Here is a 22,694-nt window from a genome sequence, read left to right on the forward strand (position 1 = left end):
TAAAACACTCATAATTTTTTACAATGTAGTATATATTCTCTACTTTCTCAATCTATTTTAGCACAAAGAATCAATGACATGCTTCTACCCTGATTCTGGTTCGGTTCTGCAACTACCCATCACTATATAGTAGTTGGCAACTCAATAAGAACATAAAAAGATTTCACTTTTTGTGTCTGCTTCTTCCTATCTACAGTCCGCTGATGATCATTATATAACACGGATTTGAAAATGCAACCATACCTACCATTCAAATAAAAATCCATAATAGTACAGTAATATTCATCGCATTTCGCATGGACTAGTTAACAAATTTCTTTGGAAAAGCTCTCAAAGATTTGATTGCACCAAACTTCGAGTAAATGTCGAGTCTGATAAAATAATGGAGAAAAGAGAAATGATAGTAAGTGAGATAGAGAAAGTGTTCACTTTTAATAAGATGCAACTATAATTGAAATATATATCAACTAATTTTTCACTTTTTAATATAACTGATTTGTCACCTGGTGCCAACAGATTTACATGTCTATAAAAGAATGTAATTTTGCAATGCAATGCTGTTACACAAGGATATATCATATCCATAGAAAAATTTGTATTTTCGCCAAAATTGTATGGCCTTCTTGTGGCTCCCTTTACATCTCCTGCAGTTGGCATTCTTATGCCTTAGCTGCTGTCTGTGTTCTAACGTTTTCTGTATACATCATGTTCTCATTAAGCATTCTCCAATGTTCTCATTAAGCATTCTCCAGGCAATCCGAATTCCTTTTTCCTCTGAGGAACTAATCGTCTCCAAGGATCGTTGTGTAGCTTGTAGTGCAGCACCTTCAGAAAACATAGATATTCATTGCCATTAACAAAAAGGATGTTGAAAGGCGAGAAACTGTTTGTGTCCAATGGCATGACGTACCTGTATGAATGTGGCAAAGACATCGTCTTCACTTAGCTGTGAAAGCTGCTCGGCCCAGTCATCGATGCGCCCAGACGCATCCTTTTGTCTCTCAGCTTCGAGGGAAATGGAATCGCGATAAAAGAATCTCTGCCAGAGTTTCTTTACGTTTGCCAATTTGAATTCTACTTCTGTCTCGTTTATACTCTGTAGAAAGAATATTAACATGATCAAGTGGTCAGCTTCTGTCTGTTTCCACAACACAAATGACAAATGTGGCAGACGATTACCCGGAGAATGTTCATCAAATTTGGAATTTCATCTTCGCGTATCCTAACTGCAAAGCTTTCATAGTTAAGGACATTCTCGTACGGCAGGTATATACCATCCTGAATGCAGGGAACACAGAAGTCGATGCTTAGAAAATGACACAGAAAACTTCAAATATGCGACCATTTTAAGTTCTTAAAAGCGTATATTATGTTTCTGTTGTGCAATATCTCCACCCAACAATCCCCTCCCAGAACCTGCCAGTCTTAACTGCATAGTTTGATCAAGCGCTTACCACTACGCCAAAAGCTATAGCTAGTAGCGAAGGCGTACCACCACATTTTCGAGGGCTTCTCAAATGACATCTAGGTTCATGACTATGGAAACGAAATACTCCATATTTAGGATTAACGAGGTAAACCCCACTCCTGACAGTGTGAGTAGTGAGTAAACCCTCGCCCTGTAACTCTCTTACCACTTGGGCTGCCCTTACGGGCAAAAAAATACTCCGTATTTAGAATGTATGATTACCTGAATGACTACAGGAATGCACCCTTGCAAAATACTATCTTCCATCCGTCCACTCCACCCATCGCCAGGCATAACCCCACAAAAGACAGAACTAGCCAATTCCTCATGGTAATTCTCAGCACGTGATGAGGTCACAATAACGTCTTTTGCATGCTGCTTGCCAAGCTTACCTTTCTTGTCAGGGCTCGATCCAAATTCTTCAGCCACTTTCTGCCTTATGCCCATACTATACCTGAAGAACATCAACATTTGAATACTAAGTTTCATCACGATATGAGATAGCAAAAGGTGCACTAATAAAGTAGTCTTGTAGACCAACAATGAGAAAGTCCTCAAATTAAATGCACCAATTTTACAGTATATCGATGAAGTTTACTTACGTAGCTTCAGGCCTCCCATTATCATAAGCTGGTCCAAGATTGCCATTAAAATAAAATAGTGTCTTCCTCGCCTCCCGTGGCCTGCACAAATAATTAATCAAGAAATTCTTGTTTGCCACTTAAATTTGAACCAAAATAAAAAGCTATACATACTTGTTCAACAATGTCCCAATCTATTTATACGACAGATGACGTCCAAACAACTTACCTAGCCCAAAGTTTAGCTTTCAGAGAACCTCCATCAGGTAGCTTCCAAGCTGGAAGTACAAGATCCTTATTTGGGTCAAAGCATGAGTGATTTCCTCTTCGGTCAGACGAAATTGAATTCCAATTGTCTGCCCAATATGCTGTTGTTGAACGATTATGCTTTGAGTTTGTATTGCCCCAATGGACTAGCATCATGCTGTTCCAAATTTCCTTAGGGGCATAGCAAGCACCTTCATCCCATGAAAAGAACTGTGTTCAGAAACAAAAAATCGTTAGCATGGATACCAAATATTAAAGTTCCTCAAGCCAATATAGATATAGATATAGATATCATACCCATATGTGATCTTTGCCTGATGAACGGTTCCAGTAAGGGTACTCTGATTGAATATGATCATAAGCCTTCTTATATAACTCCAGAGTAAGAGAGCTCCTCAAGCCGTTGTGCTCCTGAAATTGTTTTATTTAGAAAACATAATCTGAAGTCATATTCATGCTATTACATATGCAAACTATTTGGCATGCCATAATGAAGATAAATAACTGCAAAACGTAGAAATATAGAATAAAACCTTAATATAATCCTTTATTTTTTAAATTGTATTGAGTTTCCTATCTTCTTCATCTCTCTGACTCTACCCGACTCACATTCACACCTCCCTCAAACTCTGATTTGTTTAATGTAAAATTCCAGCACAAATTAAAATAGTTTTTTCAAAATTACGCATGCCACTATGCCAGTAACTCAATGGCTGAGTAAAAATGCTTCAGATTTTGAAAAAAAATATTTGATAAATTTCAACAACAGAATGCACTCGCGTATGTGTGGTATGTTATTAACTTAGTCAGCAAAACTTGTGCCTTCTTATGGGTGAAAAGTTTAGAATCAGAAAGTGAAGAAAAGTTTCTGTCATCTTATAATCTTACCTCCATGGACAAGTGAGGGGCATCATCAGCACGAGTTATAATGCAGGAATCAAGAACTGGAACAAAGAAAAAATCTGCTTCTTCGCCATTCAATGTTCGATGAGGGCTGGCTAATATACTTTCGTAAAGTGCCATCTAGGAAACATTGAGCACAATAAACAATGTAAGAAGCATATAAAGATTTTTCTTAAATGGCATCAAGAATTGACCTATACCTGTGCACCATACAGCATATCTGTCCATATTGTAGCATTATTTGAATCATAGATTCTGTTTACACATTCCAGTTTAAAATGGCGTCCCTATAATGCCCAAAAGTCAATTAGCAAAGAACAAAATCTTTTAACTAAAACGCATAAGAAACAATTGGCAGAAAGTGTTCAAACCTCCAAGAGAAGACTGTTATAGTCTGGGGGCAAATCATAAACATAGATGAGTGGCCTTCTCTTCTCCACGACAGCTTCAATATTAACAGGATTCCCTGTGGCATTCGCATTATCTGGAATGTTTATTTTGGCTGGTCGAAGCCACTTTGGCCAGTCTCCAATGGAGGACAGAACAGAGGGAGCACTACAATCTGCCCCAAACCAACCAGTATGACACTGCAGATAAGCAGGTATCTTGTCAATTGCTAAAAAGTAAAAGTGTTGAACTAAAAAAAGAAGTTAAGAAGTTGTGCTATGCCAGGATTCTTAGGAAGAACTTGGTTTTTTGCATTTAAAGGGTCAAATGGTAAAATTAACAGAAAAGAAAATAATTCCATTAATCTTCTGGTCCATGATACAAGTGCAACTTACCTGACAAAATCCACCTCGGCATAGCCCATGCCCAGAGCATTGATTGATACAAGTGCTCGAAACAGGCACCTCACAGAATCTGCCCCAAAGTCCATCATACTTACAATCGCACTCCTCTTTGAAGAGCACCTTGGAAGCAGATACTTCATCAGGATCCACATTGCACCATCCTCGTTTGCTAGTATTGGTAGTGAAGACATCTGGATCAGCTTTTGTCCAATCAGTCATAGGGTGGTCACCGGGTTTAGATGGGGGGCTGAAATCATATATGCAAAAGCTATGGTTCACAGATTGCTATAGAAGCCACAGGTGGACTGCCAGCATACTGAGATTTATGTGCTTACTTGATCTTAAAGCCACATGCCTCTGCAAGAGGACGATTTGGGTATTTTGTGCCTTCCCCACAAAAACACATTGCTCTTGTTGTGTCACAATGTGCTGGACAAATTGATACAACCCATCGCCCATAAGGTTGCTCTTTTGACTCGGGGTAGTTGCACTTCAACTCCAGCCTCTCTGAACATCCTTCACCTAGTAATGGATATCATAAGTAAGATATAATATCCCAATAGAAATCCATTTCCAGGCTCAAATTTCATATGAGCATCCGTTCTTTTTTATTTTGCAAGAGGCATCTGTACGATGAGAAAGGATGGGAAAATAGGGAAGAGAGGAAAAGTTTGCAGAAAAATCAGATATATGATCATATGGACATATTATTATGTATAGTAAAAGACTAAAGCAGACTTTTTGGTGAAAAAGGATATAAATAAATGCTCTTAACATACAAACAAAGATACAAGATTAAGGCAAGCTAACAGGTTACCATTATACACCCCGAATTCACCCACCATTTGCGGGTGTTTAATTTGCATGCACTTGTTTCTATTCACAACTTGACATACTTCACACCCTCCAAAGATATTATTGTGCATGCCATATTCTCAATTAGTAGTAGGACGAAGCTTAAGAAATACTAACCACTGAAACCATGAAAGCAGCGACATTGACCCAGATCATGATTGCAAACGCCTTGACTGCTGCAACTATTATTGCAGCTCTTGCTGCCGATTTGCTGTTAACAGTATGGGTGTTTTATGAGCTACTATCATGCAGAACTTGTAAAGCAGAAGACACCTTATATATTGATTTAGATCTCACGATAAAATGATTAATCCCTTTAAAACAAAAATACAGCAGAATACGAGTATGGACATGGAAGCTGGATTGATATGTTAAGAAAAGAACATGATAGAAATATATTTCACAAATCAAGCTGGTAATTACCTCAACTATTTTCACTGATGCATTTCTTGCATCGCAACCAGCTAACCACCGGCCAATTTCAGCCTTCCATGGAGCACCACGGTAGACCACAGCATTATGTAAATCTTCAGGAAATTCTGCATTTAAATCAAGCATAGGAGGCGGGCTTCCTTTAGAAGTCCCATTGACTAGTGTCACATACATTCTATCTTCGATTGTCTTGTTATCTTGGGAAGCTCTATCATCCACTGCACTTGACCCATTAATTGGGAGACAAGAATTTGTACTAAAATAGTCCAGAGAAGGAACGACAGGGTATAGGAATAAGTGAACAACTGAAACCAAGATCACAAATGAAGCACCACTTGCCACTAGGGACCATGAACATCTTTTCTGGAAAGAGAACATGATCTCCCAAATTACTGACTTCCGCTTTTAACTTGTCTCAAACCAAGTTCTTAATTTGCATTAACCGATACGACCCTTTTCAACTCATGGTTCTTAGGCCACTAGCTGTAAATCAACAGCTTTGTCGACCTTCCCAAATTCACAATCCCTGTTACAGTTTAAGGAACTAATAAGTAAGCTTGAGAAAAGCAATTCAGTTCTCCAAATTAAAGAGGTATCACCAGAAAACAAACAAAGCTCAAATAAACCTACTAAAAAAAATGTAAGCCTCTATACATCACAGGGGCAATAAAAACTCACAAGCTTTTAATCTAGAACTAGAAGGGGACCAAAAAAGAAGTAAACTTTATGAAGAATTACACAACAAATTGGTCAAACAACAATTCTTCATACACACATATCCTTTCTAAAATGAAAAAGGCAAAAGGCAACCAAGTAGACCAGCTGAGATTGTTCAGAGACTAAAAATGCAAGCAAAAGATATCAAAAAGCATGAACATTGAAGAAAGCTGGTGAATGTGAGCCCGTAGACCTGACTCGGATCTGCAAGAACACAATTTGATTCTTTGAATAATTCAAAGACCAGAAACATGAAGAACAACTCATATGTATGTACCCAAAGTCCCAAACTAACAAATTCTTTTAATAAAAACTTCTAAAAAAAATTCAATCTTTATATATTTCTGATGAATACAATTACCCATACTTACATACCCGGAGAAGAAAAGGGTGTTGACTAATTGCCAAAGGAGAGAGAAATTACCTATTGAAATGCAGCTGACAATCTGTTACCGAACTGGTCCCATAAAAAAATATATATTACATAATAAATACATGTATAATATACATCCATTCCATGCATGTGCACACAGCAAAAGTCACAATCTTTAAATAGAAGCCGCCAAGGTTTTAGGCTGGAAAATGGAATTGAACCAAAAGACGTGAACAGTGAAGATGACTGCCGTTATAATGACGGAGAAATGCCCTTGCCGAAGGGTAGATTGGGCAATTCGAGAAATCTCTTGTAGATTTTCCATTTTTGTAAGACCCGCAAGGTTCTTCATCCTGGAAATCTCTTCAATGAAATTGGAGGATTGATACTTGATTGTTGACACGCTTTGTTTGTTTGTACCTAGGGATTTTTGAAATTACGGTTTTGCCACAGAGATTCCTGGCCGGATATTGTGCTAATGTGCTCGAGTCTCAACTGTTGATTTTAGTGGGAACTTTCTTTTTTGGATTTTCAGTTATAATGAGAGGCAATGATTGAATTATGAATCAATGAAACATTTATTTTGATTGCATTTTTGCTAATTGTCATTGTAAAACTATTTAAGATTTGATTTGAATTAGGTTCACAAAGTTTGACTCTAACATAATGTGCATACATAAAAGTCAATCCTTAAAGTATATAATTAGAAGCCAGGATTGAAGTAGGTAATAATTTATTTCGATACAGCATATAATATCTCAATCATTATAAAATTAATCTAAATTCAGTTTAAATGTGCTCATAGAATTTTATTCTAACTTTACAGTAATTTTCTAATTAGTTGTACAAAATTGATTATTTCAATTGGACAAAAACAAGAACCAATTGTGTTTTGCGAATTCTTCTTATTTTGCAATTTGCATTAAATGGTGATTATAGTACAAGCAGCTAGCTAATCAGTAGCGACTATAAAAAGTCAAATGTCTGCCCAATATAATGATGAATGAGTTTTAACCAACTCAACCCTTGAAAATAATATTTTGTTTTATATTTTTGTTACCTTTCAAAAGAAAAAAAAAATCTTTATATATCTTGTAAACAATTTGTACCTTCTAATGTGATAACTAATATTTTAAATTAATTAGATAAAATGTTGAATTATATTTTTAATACTTTTTTGTGCAAGTAAAGTTATTATCAATTGAAGGACATATTTCAACCATCATCATCATAATAATAATAATAATAATAATAATAATAACAACAACAACAACAACAACAACAACAACAACAACAACAACAACAACAAATAACACCCCCACCACCACTATCAACATCACCACCAACACCAACACCAACATTTAGTAATCTTTGTTCGTAATTGTGGATTGTAAAACTTTGGTTATTTTAGTTTGTTATTTTGAATTGCAAGACTTTAGTAAGTTATTTTGATATTTTATTAGTTATTTTTTATTATATTTAAAATTTTTATATTATATTATAAATGTTATATTCTAAACCAAAAAAATAAAATGTTTAGTTATACAATTCAGTTCACTTTTCAGAAAATAAATCAAACACACTAAGACAATTTTATAGAATACAACCAAACATTGAAAAAAAAAATTAAAAAATAACTCATTTTTAATTGTTTTTTTTAAAGTCATTTTCTTGATTTTCAAATAGATTCTTGCTTAAATACCCAAAACATGATGAAAAAGATAATAGTTTTAATAAGGCATTTAATAGTCCGTAATTTATTGTGATTGGACGTGGGGACTGTGAGTCATGATTTCAAAGCAATCAAATATCAATAATATGATGATGATTTTATTTATAAAATAAATAAATGGGGAATCTTGCATGTAGCTAATCAGTAATTAATTATATGAATTTTTTGCATTTTTAGTCCCACGACTATTGTGGTACTTACAGAATTGGTCCACGATTTTCAAACTTTGTAATTTTGGTCCACGATTATTGTTTTTGTTGCAAAAATGGTCCTTTTCCAATCAACATCTCGCCGGAAAATAAATCCGGCGGATTTTCCGGCAAGTTTTCACCGGAAAAAATCTTTCATATTTTTCGCTGGAAAAAAATTCTCCTTTCAAGTGTATTAAAATGGACATTTACATTGTTGAAAAAAATAATCTTTCAAGCAAGGAAACATCGATTATGCCGGAAAAACATATATTCTTATTTTGGTAAACTAATTGAAGTTAAAACTAATTAATTTCTAATTAAGTTAAAATAATTATAAAAATTTTGAAGTCAAAATCAATTGAAGAAATAGAAATGCAGAATGGCGGTGAACACTACTGGCAGTGAGCTATTTGGACTTTGGAGCAAATTAAGCTATTTGAAATGTATATGTGATTGACTATTTTAATAAAAAAAATTAAAACTAATTAAACTAATTAAAGTTAAGACTTTAATTATTTTTATTTTTTAGCCAATTAAGTACAAATTCAAAATTATTAGTACAAATTCATGATCAACAAAATAATATTATTAAGATTAAATTTAAACTAAAAAGTACCAAAAAATTTGAATTTGTACATAATTTTACTAATTAAAAAAATAAATTAGTTTTAACTTTAATTTTTTTAAAATTGAGTTTTAACTTTAATTAATTTACCAAAATAAGAATATATGTTTTTCCGGCATAATCGATGTTTTCCCACTAGAAAGATGGATTTTTTTCAACAATGTAAATGTCCATTTTAATACTACTTGAAAGGGAATTTTTTTTTTCCAACGAAAAATTGAAGAAAAATATATCAGATTTTTTTCTGGTGAAAACTTGCCGGAAAATCCGCCGGATGTACTTTCCGGCGAGATGTTAACTGGAAAAGGACTATTTTTGCAACAAAAACAATAGTCATGGACTAAAATTGCAAAGTTTGAAAGTCGTGGACCAATTCTGCAAGTACCACAATAGTCGTGGGACTAAAAATGCAAAAAATTCTAGATTATATTTATATTAGTTTAACAAAAGTCAATTATCTCTCAACATAAATGGAGGTGAGTGGTGAAGGAGCTTCAACCTTGCCAGTAACAGCCTGTAAAGTCTTGACTCTTCAACTTGTCCTATTTTTTTTTTTCCTTTTTCCTTTTTTTTTTAAAGCCATTATTATATAAACTTTATATTTCATTTTCGAATTTTATTTTGATTAGGGGATCGCCACTAAATTAATTCAAGCATGGACTGTCATAATCAGTGACCGCCCCAAATTTTTATAGTTTTTAAATTTAATGAATATTGTTTCAAGTTGTAATAAATGAACCATTGGTTGACTATGAATGTGCTTTTGTGCCAATAATGTCCCTATTTTATTTGGTTTGATAGTAAACATATGTTGAAATTAAAGACTCAAAATAAATATTTAATTAAATAATTGTATGTATATGTGTATGTGTGTATCTGAATTTTATAACCAATAATACATGGACGAGTGTGTTGAGCATGATTCTTATGTCTAAAGGTCACCATTTTTATTATTGCCTACACCCTTTCAGTCGAACTTATCTCACATGATCTTCCTAATGCGGTTTACCTCTATTGTATAGTTTGTGGATTATAACATAGGAGCATGATTTACCTACTGCACACCCAAGTAGTGGTTAACGCTTATTAGGTTGACCATAGTCTACTGTACATAGGACCATACATAAAGTAAATTATTTTTATATGTAATGCTCATTATTTAAATGTGTACAAGTTAGTATGAAAACAACTTGAGACTTCATTATTTATATGTATAATGTTCATTGGTTAAGCATGTACAAATTGATTGAATGTTGATTATTTATGCATGTATATTATAGGCTTATTTTCGTTGTATATGGGGTTCATTATTTGTAGAACATAACTGGACTTATTCAGCACACCTCACCCTCGTTGCTTAGAAATCATTTTATTTTTTTTTTGAAAACAAACCACACGATGAATTATATATTACTCAAAAAAGCAGGGGGAATAGAGTCCCAAAACAAATTGTTAACCTGAGCTGCTGAGCATAGGCCGTTGTAGCTAGAGAATGAGCTAAAGAATTATATGTCCTAGGGACAAAACATAAAGAACAATCATTAAAACAATTCATAAGACTCCTGCAGTATGTAAGAATGATACCATCATACGACCTAATATTAAGCGGTGAAGCTGACAGACTGTGAACAAGCCTGGAACAATCCGAGAAAATATACACCAAGGACACACGTTTATCCTTCAACCAAGCTAAAACTTCCTTACACGCCATTGTCTCAGCCATAAAAGAGGAGTTACAATTCTGAAGAGGACCGTTCATCGCAGCAATAAAAGACCCTTAATGAGAGAAAATAATAGCACCAAAAGCAGCTGTATTCGTATGAGGATCGAAGCCAGCATCAACATAACAAGAATGAAACATTGTGTCCGAATTAGCATGTTTTCAGTAAACATTTGCCTATTGGAAAACATACCTAAACATGATAAATGACAATTTGACACGCTTCTAATGAAAATCTTTAACTTATTTTTGGCTATGCTACATCTTTTATTATATTGTTCATGAATGGATTTTATTAAGAAAAGAGTATTAAAATTGCAAAATTACCAAATTATCTTAATTAGGAATCAACTTCATAAAATTGTAAATATGTCAATATTAGTAACTCATGATATTAAACGTGTTCAAATTAAAAATAAATGATTAAATATGATAAGCAATAATGCTCAAAATGATTAAATATGATAAGCAATAATGTTCAAATAGCTCAACGAACTACGTAAAAATGTAATTTATTAGTCATTCAATTGTAAAAAAATACAATTGAGTTCCTAAATGGTTCGAAATCATGCAATTATACTAAAATTGATTTGTTCTCCCACCTACTACTGACACGGCGATCATCTCATTAAAATTTATTTTAATAATTTTAAATAAAATAAAATAAAATAAAAAACAAACAAACAAAAACAAAAAACCCTACCCCTCCCCATCTTTATCTTCCCCATGGAGTGAAAGGAGACGATAAGGAGAATAAATTGAAACTCGGAGTTAACATATTGAAACTAGAACTTAAATCATAGATTACTCATTAAATTAAAAAAGATTCACGATGTTTTATTCATATTTATAAATATTCTAGTTCTAGTTTAACGAGGTGGAGATGGTAATTGCAATCACCTTGAATATCGTTCTTCTTTTATTTATTGGATTTATTAATTCGGACACCCTAAATTAATTAAATCCATCAATAACAAACGTGGTTTTTTATTGCGATGGGTTGGCATTTGGCAAACCTATGATATAATAGCCACGGAAATCGGAATTGTCACATTCTTCTAATTGCTTGCCAAATCGGGCCTTCTTTCAGCCTCCAATGCCATAATATTAATAGCAAATTATACTGTGCACCACGGTGCACATAGCAATATGCATCACGTACCTAAACGACGTCGTTTTGAGCATTGTAAACTAATCGTCCATTTTTTTTTGGAAATCACGTTTTCCGTTTCGGCCGGTCTCTGTATTTATGTTAATATTCTGTGTATTCCAGGCAATCATTCAGTGTATTCTAGGCAACCGTTCTGTGTATTCTAGACAATCGTTATGTGTATTCATGTTAGTAACACATGTGATTTCATGTTAGTAACACATGTTGTGATGTGTTTGTGCATTCGAATGTTTAGAAGGATGAGTTATGTGTATTTTGTGTAAATATTCTGTGTATTCATGTTATTAACACATGTTGTGATGTGTTTGTGCATTCGAATGTTAGGAGGATGAGTTCTGTGTATTTTGTGTCAATATTCTGTGTATTCTGGGCAAACATTTTGTGTATTATAGACAAGCATTCTGTGTATTTTATATAATGCTTATGTGTATTATAGATAATGAATTCCCTGGAGTCATTCGCGTCCGCATCCGCGTCCACTAACATCTGTGTATTTTGTGTCAATATTCTGTGTATTCTGGGCAAACATTCTGTGTATTCTAGGCAAACGTTCTGTGTATTATAGATAATGATTATGTGTATTATAGATAATGAATTCCCTGAGTCATTCGCATCCGCGTCCACTAACACCGAAACGACGTCGTTTTACGTACGTGATGCACATTGCTATGTGCACCGTGGTGCAGGGTATAACGATCGAATATTAATTAGCTAGGCCTCCAATTAAATAATTTGGGCCTTTGAATACCAACATTATACTGTAACAGATACAGAGCTTTTCTCCATTTTTCCAAGCAAATATGAAAATAAATAAATAAATAAAATTAAAGCACCCTTTGAATACTATTGACTCTGTTACAATGTAGTATCTGTTCATACATACTTTCTCAACCTACTAAAGTACGAAGAGCCAACGCCTCCACTAGGGATCGAACCTGTGACCTCTCACATGGGAGGGCCACAACCTAAACTCACTAGCTTTGACTTCATCAAGAACATTAAAGCATCAACAAGACAACAAGACAAGGGGATTGCATTTCAACAAATATTTACTTTTGTTTTTTATGAATATTCAGAACATATAGTATGTATTATATGTACATATATATCTAGTTTCTGAAACATTAAGCTTTGAGTATTTGAGCATATATAAAACATGTTATAAACATAAAACATAGTTAGTGTCATGACCACAATATGTGTCCAGAGTGTCTAATTTATGAACATTAAGCTTTGAATTTAGTAATATATAATGTTTAAGTTTCAAACATTAAACTTTGAATTTATGAACATATAAATAGTTAACACCATTGACGGTGAAATTTTTATTTTTTATTTTTTTTATAAAAACGATGTCATATCCAAGATTGATTTTACAAAATGAATCCTTATCGAATATATAATTTACGTACCGCATACACAACTATCAACAACACTTAATATTACGTGAGTGAGCACAGTAAAATAAAAACCTTTGTTCCCCGGCCCCTCACCTAGTCACGTTGACATGGGATTTTGTCAGTTCGACGGAAGATATGAGATTGTAGCTGTCATTGACATTGACAAAAATACAAGCAAAGCAGCTGCTGACTACATCCTGTCTGATTCTCAAATGAAAAATACTAGTGATTTTAAATTTTACTCCTAACTTATACTCACTCTCAGTTGATGATAACACTCACATAACATAACTTATTATCATTTGTCATATTAAAAAGAGTTAATTCTAGCATAGGTCATTTGTCTTTGGTGACAATTTCAAATTCAGTCTCAAATTATCATTTTTGCCAATTAACATCTTAGACTATTATATTTTGGACACTTGTAATCATTCAAGTGACTTTTATTTTAGTGAAATCCTATTATAGACAATGGTATTTTTGTCTATTCAAATTATTATTATTATCATTTCAATGAGTTAATTTCAACGAGGTTCATTGTTTTTGTGACAATTCTAAATTTAGTCACAAACAATTATTTTTTCCATTTAACAACCTAGACTATCATATTTTGGATATTTTTTATCCTTACTATGACTTTTTCTGGTTAAACCCTTTTTTAGGCCAGAGTATTTTTATATCTTCAGTTTTTTTAATTTCCAGTTTTTTGCACCAATTATTTATTTATTTATTTTGTCTCTTCAACCGTGGATTGCACCATCTCAGCTCTTTCACTTGGCTCTTGTCTTCATCTCCTTCAATCCCAACCCCAAATCGTCCTTTGTCAATGGCGATACTGAGTACATGAGGACCTTCGGGTGCAAGGAAATCATTTTGCAACACAGTTGGAAAGCTCAAAATGTCGCCACCCGATTAGCTTCAGTCTTATTGCTATTGCTTTAGTCCATGATTATGTGAATCATTTATTACAGTTTAAGAGCAAAAAAGAAAAGAAAATAACGAAAGAAACATATTTTTTGTCATTGGAAAGATAAAAATGTTCAAAACATGATAATTTATGATGTTAAATGATAAAAATAATAATTTGAGACTAAATCACCAAAGACAATGAAACTGTTAAATTACTCTATAAAAAAATAAAAGTAAGAAAGTTCATGTAGTATAACTTTCTCATATTTTCTAAGCGTTGCGAAAAGAAGCTTTTATCTGCTCTAATGTCACTTTGGTACGTACCTTACTCGTTGAAAGCGATGGAGTGCATGTGCATCTCTATCTACCCATCATAAATTCAACTTCTCTCCCCAAATCATTACATTATTGCTACTCTGATCTACTTCAATTTTTTTTTTTTTTTTTTTTTTGAAAACGATCTACTTCAATTCCTTTTTCATTAAGTTGCATAATAAATATACCTTTAAATAGTTCTATTCTATTTTGATTTTCATGCACAAGTAAAATCAAAATTACAGGAATGTGTGTATATATAATTAAACTCTTTTTTATCTTGATTAAATCAGAATAGAGCTGTTTTAAAAGATGTTGTCTCATTGTCAGTTTTTGTTTTTGTTTTTATATATTAATTAATTTATGAGCAATGTTTGATACCCTTCTTATTTTTTCCATCCAAATTTCAATCCATTATTCAGGTGGCATTAGTTAATTGGTTACTAAATCTTCTTTCTAATTAATGTTGCGTTAGCTAATTAATGAGCACCCAATAAATAAAAGCCACACTAAGAGGGGTAAGGGACTAATTTATTATTATTATTATTATTATTATTATTATTATTATTATACACTAGTATTTTTGCCCGTGCGTTGCACGGAATGGATTTGTTATAATATTTTAAGAATATTTGTATCGATATACAATTATATAAATTATAACATTGAATATTATATAGCGCAATTGATGAAATTGGTTGGATCGATTATGTTTTATGATGTTTTTTCTTGCTTGAACTATAACAAATAATTGTCCAATTACCCGTGCGATGCATAGATAATTTTTTTTTAATTATATATTGAGATAATAAAAATAAAGATGAAATTATAAAAAATTCTAATATTGAACGTGTACATTTATTTGATTATAAGATTAGTGCAAAAGTATTACTCAATTAATTGAATAATATATGATTTGTTTGTCTACAATTATCTTAAGAAGATCTATAAGTAATATGACTTATGTAATTATATTATTACTAAAATAAATATGTGAAAAATGAGAAAATAATTTAATTATGGTTATTATAAAAATAAATTCAACGATCAATGTTTAGCTTAATTACCATAATAATTATTAGCTAATTATTATTAGTCAATCACACTTATATATGTGTAATTATACTTTTATACTTTAAGTGTATTCATTTTCACCATATTGCATTTAGTTTTATCTTCCTCCTCTATATTTGAATGAATTAATTTTGATTATTATAAAAATCTAACAACCCATGTCAAATTATTTTTTTTAAAGTTTAAATAACTTAAAGTTTTCAAAAGGAAAGTATAATTATTTTTTATTAAATTTAAAAATAATTTTTAGTCAATTAGTAATATCATTTTCCTTTTCCGATAAATGATTTTACTTTTATTAATAGTGTTGATACGTGAATATAACAACGATATTACCAATTAATAGATATTAGTTAATTTCCATTTTACATTTTCTTACCAAATAAGCTTTATTAATTATTTAACCAATAAAATATTTAATTAATTGACTACAAAAGCTTGGGCGGGAAAAAATGAAATAGGAGGATTTTACTTTTATATATAGTATAGATAACATAGATAATACGTGTAAGTTTAATTTTGTTTAATTATTGATGTAATATGTGTACCTTTAATTTCCTTTAATTATGTCGTAATAAGTGTACCACTAATTTCAATTCCTTAATTGATTACATAAATCTATAGTATGGCAAGCTATATTTTGGCAAGTATAAAAATAGTTTAATAAAAGTATAATGTGTGAATTAATTTCTTAATTACTATAGTTAAAGATTTTATTCAAAAGTAACTATTAGGATAACTTTATGTGTAATAATATGTGAATTTGAATAATTTGCATAATTGTATGGACACAATAATTTGTAAATTAGCGTAATAATCTGTGAATTGGAACAATTATCATAATTTTTTAAATATCCTTTAATTATGATGGACTTAATAGGTGTATTATCAATTTCCTTAATTGATTATACTTTTTTGAAAAGTCCTTAATTGATTATATAAAAATATAAAATTTAAATAACGGAAAATATTAATTCATTTATTTCTATAATTTTTCAAAAGTAATAAAAGGAAGTGAATGGGCAATTGATATTATTTGAAGTGAAAAAAAAAATCATCATAGGAAGGAATTCTCAATGTTTAATTATACCATAATAAATTTAGATGTTAAATACAATTGGTAATTACCATGGGTTATTTAGATGGTATGGTACTTACCTATATATATTACCTAAATAAACAGATTAACATATGGATCAACATTATAAAAAATTGATGAAGCCTTAAGATATATTAGGAAAAGTATCAATTAATTAAAATATGATATATAGTACTAAAAAATTAAAATATGACAAAAGAAATTATATTAGAAAATTGATTAGCTAGTATCAATCCTGCTAATTTTTCGTAATACTATATTTGTAATTACCGTTATAAACATATTTAATAGAAAATTTTAATTAGGAACTTATATTAAGCATTTTGGATTATTATTATATTATTATTAATATTATGAAAATTATATTAGAAAAATTATATTCGGAAATTATATTAAGAGTTCTGAATTATTTAGTATTGTTATTATTATTATTATCATTATTATTATTATTATTATGATCTTAACAGCATCAGTATTATATTAATGTATAAATTTTATATTATTATTATTCATGCAATAGATCCACTTCATTATACCAAGAGGATTATTATTTTTATCCTATCCCAAAACCATAATATTATGCAAGAGTATAAGATAAACTTTTCAAAAGAAACACAACTAAGGGATAGAAATAACAAGTAATTTTAATACAATATATTTATAACAACAACCAAACCAAATTAAAAAAGAAAATACATAGAAACTTCTCCATAAATTAAAAAATAACTTTTAGAGATAGAAAAATATGTAATTTTACCACTGCATAATTGTAACAACAACTGAATTGAAACCTTTGCACGCCATTTGCTCCTCATCCATTGCCCTTCCTGATCTAATTGTTGATACGGGTGGTAAAAGCACTCAACAATCTTCATCAGTTATTCTACACCCAAAAACCCCAATATATAATTCAAGGCCTTGAATCACGTTTAACTTTTTCCAATCCACTCTCTCGTAGTCAAGAAAATCTTTCTTCGGCTTCACTTGCGGGGAAGAATATGGTATGCTCTTTCTCCTCTTCCTCCGCTAACCCCTCTCATTTACCCTAGATGACCCGGTGAATGTTTGCGATTTACCGGTGCCGGCGACTACGCATAAAAAATCATCTTTTTCAACCGATTCAAGTAGGTCGGTGCAATTCTTGGTGCATGCTACGATGGGGCTTCGTTATCGCTAGGAAATGGTATATCATCACCAAATTGAATTACAAAAAATTTCAAAACAATTGTTTACACGAAATCATAAACTAAACAATGAAAGGAAGAACAACAAAGCATAACCATGAATCTAAAGAAAGAAACCAAAAGATTTTCACTTACTCTTGAGTCTTGAGCTTGTCTATCAGAGTTGTGATCGGAAATCTACGAAACGAATGGCAACTTTGCCGAGTTCAGAAGTTGTGAGGGAGCAATCTCTCATGCTCGGAACTTATATGAAAGAAATTGGGATTATGGTAATAAATTTTATAGAAATATATAAATGGTTAATTAATAAAATAACCATATATATATTTGGTTTTACTAAAATAATTCCCGTGGTATTATGGAATAAAATTAGGAAGAATGCTATTGGAGTAGAGGTTTTAATTTTCTTGGGATTATGGCAATAAATTTTATAGAAATATATATAGTTAATTAATAAAATAACCATATATATATATTTGGATTTACTAAAATAATTCTCGTGTGATTATGGCATATAATTTTACTAAAATAATTCTCGTGTGATTATGACATATATATCACACCAATTATATAATCAATTATTCAATCAGCAATTAATATATTACAATTATTCAATCACCAACATTTAACCATAATAAATTAATAATTAATTGATAATTAATAAATTAAATGAATAAATAAATAAAATAACTGAATTTACATATATACCATTAACTTTGGGCGGGAAAGTTTAGAATGAGAATAATGGTTTTATATATAGATAGATTTGAAGGGAATTGAAGCAACCAATTACATCAGAATAGGATATACAACACCAACAATATAAATATAAAAAAAATATGTCTAATTTATTTGAGAAGACAGTCCAACTGATAAAGACCACTTAAACCTAATTTGCTAGTATGCAATAACCTAATTTGCTTCCTAGTGAACATAAGTGAAAAAATAAGTATACTTTTTATACATAGCAATATAATCTCCTAATTAATAGTGTTAATGAGGTGATGACAATGTGGTGCTTTGTTTCCACCTTCTCTTCAAATTATGGTGACTAATTGTTGATGTAGTTGCAAAGACATTGTTGTCAAGTGTCATAATTGTAGCTCCCCAAATGAGAGGTCACAAGTTTGATCCCCAATAGGTTGAGAAACTATATATGAACAGATAGTCAAATACTACATGTTATAATGGAGTCAATAGTACTAAGAAAAATGTTTATTTTTGAGAAAAGGAAAGAAAAAGGGCATGCATTTAGGTGATTATATATACTTTGTTAGGTGCCATTTTCTTTGGTGTGTACCAAAGGTTTGTTTATATTCCTTTATTTCTCTTTATGTTTTGGGACAAACTCCACGTATAAATGTCAAAATAATATATTCAATAATCAATACATACATAATGCTAAATCCTAAATACTATACGGAGCCCATTAATGACCTGCATATACTTGCCAGAACTTATGAATTTAATTCTCATTACATATTAATCCGTATGAGATGATAAAGCTACAAATTAAATACATTTTTTTTTTTACATAACTCTTTTATCATTTGGTGTGACAATAAAATCTTTTTTATTCATTGAGCCGGGGTATTGTGACCGAACTAATTATACCGTATATATGTTAAAAAAAGATTATACTTATCAATCAAATATGAATCATAAATTGTCATATTATATGAGTAGGATTTTTGACAACAATGGTTAGTCGATATAGCTTGATCCAATGCAAGGTGCATTAACCTTTTAGTCGAGAACACTTAATTATCATTAGTTTAATCTTTAACGATAATAGTCATTGATGTAAAATAACTACAAAATTTATATGATGTTATATGTAATAATCTTGCATATTTAATGAAGTTGTATCTATTATATTACATCTTTTATCCAAGTCAAATACAATTTGAAGTATAAAATACTATTGTCATAATGACTATTTTGGATGAGAATTAGATATGGATGAGCTTCCAACTTAGTTGACTATCATTTTTGACTTGTGTTTATTACTTTGTTGTCTAGAAATGACTTTATCAGTTTCTAAGTCGATTATCAACTATTGAATGTTAGTAGTAATTTAAACAGCACTACAAAAATCATGAAATTAGTATTTTTCTTCAAATTTTAAGAATTAAACCTCTGGTAAATTAATTCTCCTATCAACAAAGCATGATAAATATTTTTCTTCCCAAATTTTAAGAATTGAAATTTTAAGAAATTAAAACTCCCATCAATGAAATGCCCGTGATGAGGGGAAAGGAAAAAAAAAAAAAAAAAAAAACTCCGTAGTTCATAAATACATCGTCTTCCTAGCTGTCGTGCACGGGACACCTTGAAATATGAAACGGCGTTCAAAGCGCGGGGGGTCAGAGTGCAGCGCCCATAACTTCCCCATTCATTCCACCCTCAACCTCAAGTCGGCACCATATCTATACTCTAAGATGTAAACTTCTTTTCTTTGTATTATTTTTTTGATCCCTTCTGATTCATCTATAAATCACTCCACTCTTCAGTCTTCGCTTAGCTCTCCAGTTTCAACTCTCGATCTCTCTTTCTCTTTCTCTTTCTCTTTATACAGGTTTTGATTCAGTCGGGAGTTCCGTCATGGCGTTTGCGGCGGCAGCTGTTATCGTCCCAGTGGGCGTTCTTTTCTTCATTTCCGGTCTTGTCACCAATGCCATTCAGGTGTTCTTTCTAATCCTCCTCAAATGCTTTCATTTTTCCGGTCATGCTAGTAGCTAAGGACTTGAATGTGATCATTTTGGTATTAGGCATTTTGTAGAGTTGATTAAACATAGCCTTTGTTAGGAGTAGAATTTCAGGGATTTTTGGGGTGGTTTGAAGTTTGATCCATACTCCCTAGGTTTTTGGATGAGTTAATTACGTGATCTCTTTGGTGCTTGGTTGTTAACTGATCATTTTATTCACTCAAGTAGCGTGTAAAGGGAAGTATTGAGTTTATTTAGTTGTTTCTTTTCTAAAATAATTCAGTGAGCTGGATGTGTAAAAACATTGCTTAAGCTAATAGATTTCCCTTTATGTAAATTGAAAATTCTCAGGCTACTTGCTATGTTGTTATAAGACCATTCTCAAAGAGCACATACAGGAGGATAAATAGGCTGTTTGCAGAGCTGTTGTGGCTGGAGCTTGTGTGGCTCATTGATTGGTGGGCTGGTGTCAAGGTAATGCTTCGATTGGTTCCCGTATTATGCTTGCTTACCTTAGTCAGTCTTTCAATCTAGATGATTAGTTGATTATTGCATTAAATACTCTATTTGCTAAGCATGTGTCTTTACTCTTTATACTAACTGAAGTAGGTTGTAACTTGTGAACAATGACTTGCACCTATGAACTACACAATATCAGTATTGATGATTTGTTTCTTGTCTTAAGTAGCAAAGTTGCTTTGTTATCCAAAGTATGAATTGCAACCTCACTGTATCAACATCAAAACTACCTATTCACCTAGGGCCTAGGAATGTGTTGAAAGTTGTAATCACTTGTCAAAAGGAATACTTTTCTGAGTGAGTTTTTTGAGGAGCAAAAGATTCTCGAGTAAGTCATTTTTCAATGGGTAACATGTATACTGCTGTGCTTGGCAGGCTGGCAAAGAGAATTCTACATGGGTGGCAATGTATTTTCCATGTTTAACCCATTTAATTAGAATGCACTAGTGCCTTAAATTAAATGGGCATTTATTAACTGTGCCACTGCTTCAATAAAGAGTTGCAATCATTTTCACTATGGTCTTGCCCTCTTGTCCATACTTTGAGTGCGCAATCAAATTTCAAATAATCAGATCATTTTTTACTTGAAATCTTTTCTATTGGTTATCTTTCTTGTGGTTCTGATACTTGCAACTGGAAAATGGTAATGCTTTACATTTACTCAGATTAACAGTGAAATAGCAAAATGTTTCTTCAGATTTGAGTAAAGTTACCATTCTCCATTTCCATGTTTATAATTGGTGAGTTCAGTCTGTCATATTGGTACTTTTTGTATTGTAGGTCCAATTGTATACAGATCCGGAGACATTTAAACTTATGGGTAAGGTTTTTCAGTTGTTAAACAGTCATACGTATGCACCATGTCTGTTTAGCTGTTCTTATCATGGTTGTGTTCTGCTAATTTTCTAGGTAAAGAACATGCTCTCTTAATATCTAATCACAGAAGTGACATAGATTGGGTTGTTGGATGGGTTTTAGCTCAGGTTCGTTTTATATCTGTTGCTGTGCTAGTTCATACATCTATTCTTTTTATCTGTTGCTTGGGTCTATCCATCTGTTGCATGTGGCTATACTGTATAAGTGTATGGACATATATGTGTGTGTGGGTTTTTGCTTGGGATTGTCTTATATTAGTTGCTTCTTTAGTTAACATATGCCATTTACTTTAATCAGACTTGGATGGCAATCCATGTTTATCTATAGTTGTCTTTACATTTATGTTTGGGCCTATTCTTGTGTGGCTATACCTATAAGTATATGTGCACATATATGTTTTGCATGTTTAAAAAAAGAAATAGTTTTATCCTTATTTTCTCTTAAAAACTTGCACACTTGCATGTCAACTATTAGTCAACTAATATTTGAAAATGAATAAAGTTCATGTTGCATTAGTTGCATGATGATAATTTGGCATAGGGCTGCAAATGAGCAGAGCGGCTCGCAAGCGGCTCGCGAGCCGCTCGGTCAAAGCTCGACTCGAGCTCGGTCAAAGTCGAGCTCGAGCCGAGCTCGAGCGGCTCGTTTAACAATCGAGCCGAGCTCGAGCTATAATTCTTTAGGCTCGTGGCTCGACGAGCCGCTCGCGAGCCATGTATAATATAATATAAAATATAATATCAATATATATATATATATATATATATATATATATATATATATA

General features: G+C 31.9%; 2 protein-coding genes across 4 annotated transcripts in view; one reads left to right on the plus strand and one right to left on the minus strand.

Moving 5' to 3' along the window:
• Window positions 1-440: 440 nt before the first annotated feature.
• LOC116030291 lies at window positions 441-6,807 on the minus strand. 3 transcript variants are annotated; one of them, XM_031272502.1, is made up of 15 exons: window positions 6,439-6,807; window positions 5,289-5,823; window positions 4,983-5,076; window positions 4,346-4,532; window positions 4,002-4,257; window positions 3,591-3,806; window positions 3,420-3,506; window positions 3,205-3,339; window positions 2,614-2,727; window positions 2,279-2,526; window positions 2,071-2,151; window positions 1,691-1,922; window positions 1,180-1,278; window positions 911-1,096; window positions 441-825 (listed from the first exon to the last, which is right to left on the minus strand). In XM_031272502.1, exons 2-15 carry the CDS (start codon window positions 5,673-5,675, stop codon window positions 715-717), a joined length of 2,433 nt encoding a protein of 810 aa, XP_031128362.1. In that variant the 5' UTR covers window positions 5,676-5,823; window positions 6,439-6,807; the 3' UTR covers window positions 441-714. The 3 variants fall into 3 exon arrangements, with proteins under 3 accessions (XP_031128362.1, XP_031128360.1, XP_031128361.1); XM_031272500.1 differs by having other exon boundaries at window positions 5,289-6,218; XM_031272501.1 differs by having other exon boundaries at window positions 6,208-6,807.
• A 13,331-nt stretch (window positions 6,808-20,138) lies between these two features.
• Window positions 20,139-22,694, plus strand: part of LOC116030811 (1-acyl-sn-glycerol-3-phosphate acyltransferase 2-like) — a 9,662-nt gene continuing 7,106 nt past the window's right edge. Inside the window, exons 1-5 of the mRNA XM_031273146.1 lie at window positions 20,139-20,250; window positions 20,386-20,492; window positions 20,867-20,989; window positions 21,815-21,854; window positions 21,944-22,017. Of these exons, the coding sequence (XP_031129006.1) occupies window positions 20,412-20,492; window positions 20,867-20,989; window positions 21,815-21,854; window positions 21,944-22,017 (318 nt within the window). The 5' untranslated portion in view covers window positions 20,139-20,250; window positions 20,386-20,411. The remainder of the gene's footprint in view (window positions 20,251-20,385; window positions 20,493-20,866; window positions 20,990-21,814; window positions 21,855-21,943; window positions 22,018-22,694) is intronic.

Source organism: Ipomoea triloba, chromosome 9, assembly GCF_003576645.1.
Source record: "Ipomoea triloba cultivar NCNSP0323 chromosome 9, ASM357664v1".
Taxonomy (NCBI): Eukaryota; Viridiplantae; Streptophyta; class Magnoliopsida; order Solanales; family Convolvulaceae; genus Ipomoea; species Ipomoea triloba.

Excerpts from the sequence above, each read along its gene's own strand:
- LOC116030291 (XM_031272502.1), bottom strand. The coding sequence starts at position 5,675 with ATGTTCTCTTTCCAGAAAAGATGTTCATGGTCCCTAGTGGCAAGTGGT. Across the intron at positions 1,279-1,690 it reads GCATTCCTGTAGTCATTCAG|GATGGTATATACCTGCCGTA; the intron begins GTAATCATACAT and ends CCCTGCATTCAG. Across the intron at positions 826-910 it reads TCTTTGCCACATTCATACAG|GTGCTGCACTACAAGCTACA; the intron begins GTACGTCATGCC and ends TGTTTTCTGAAG.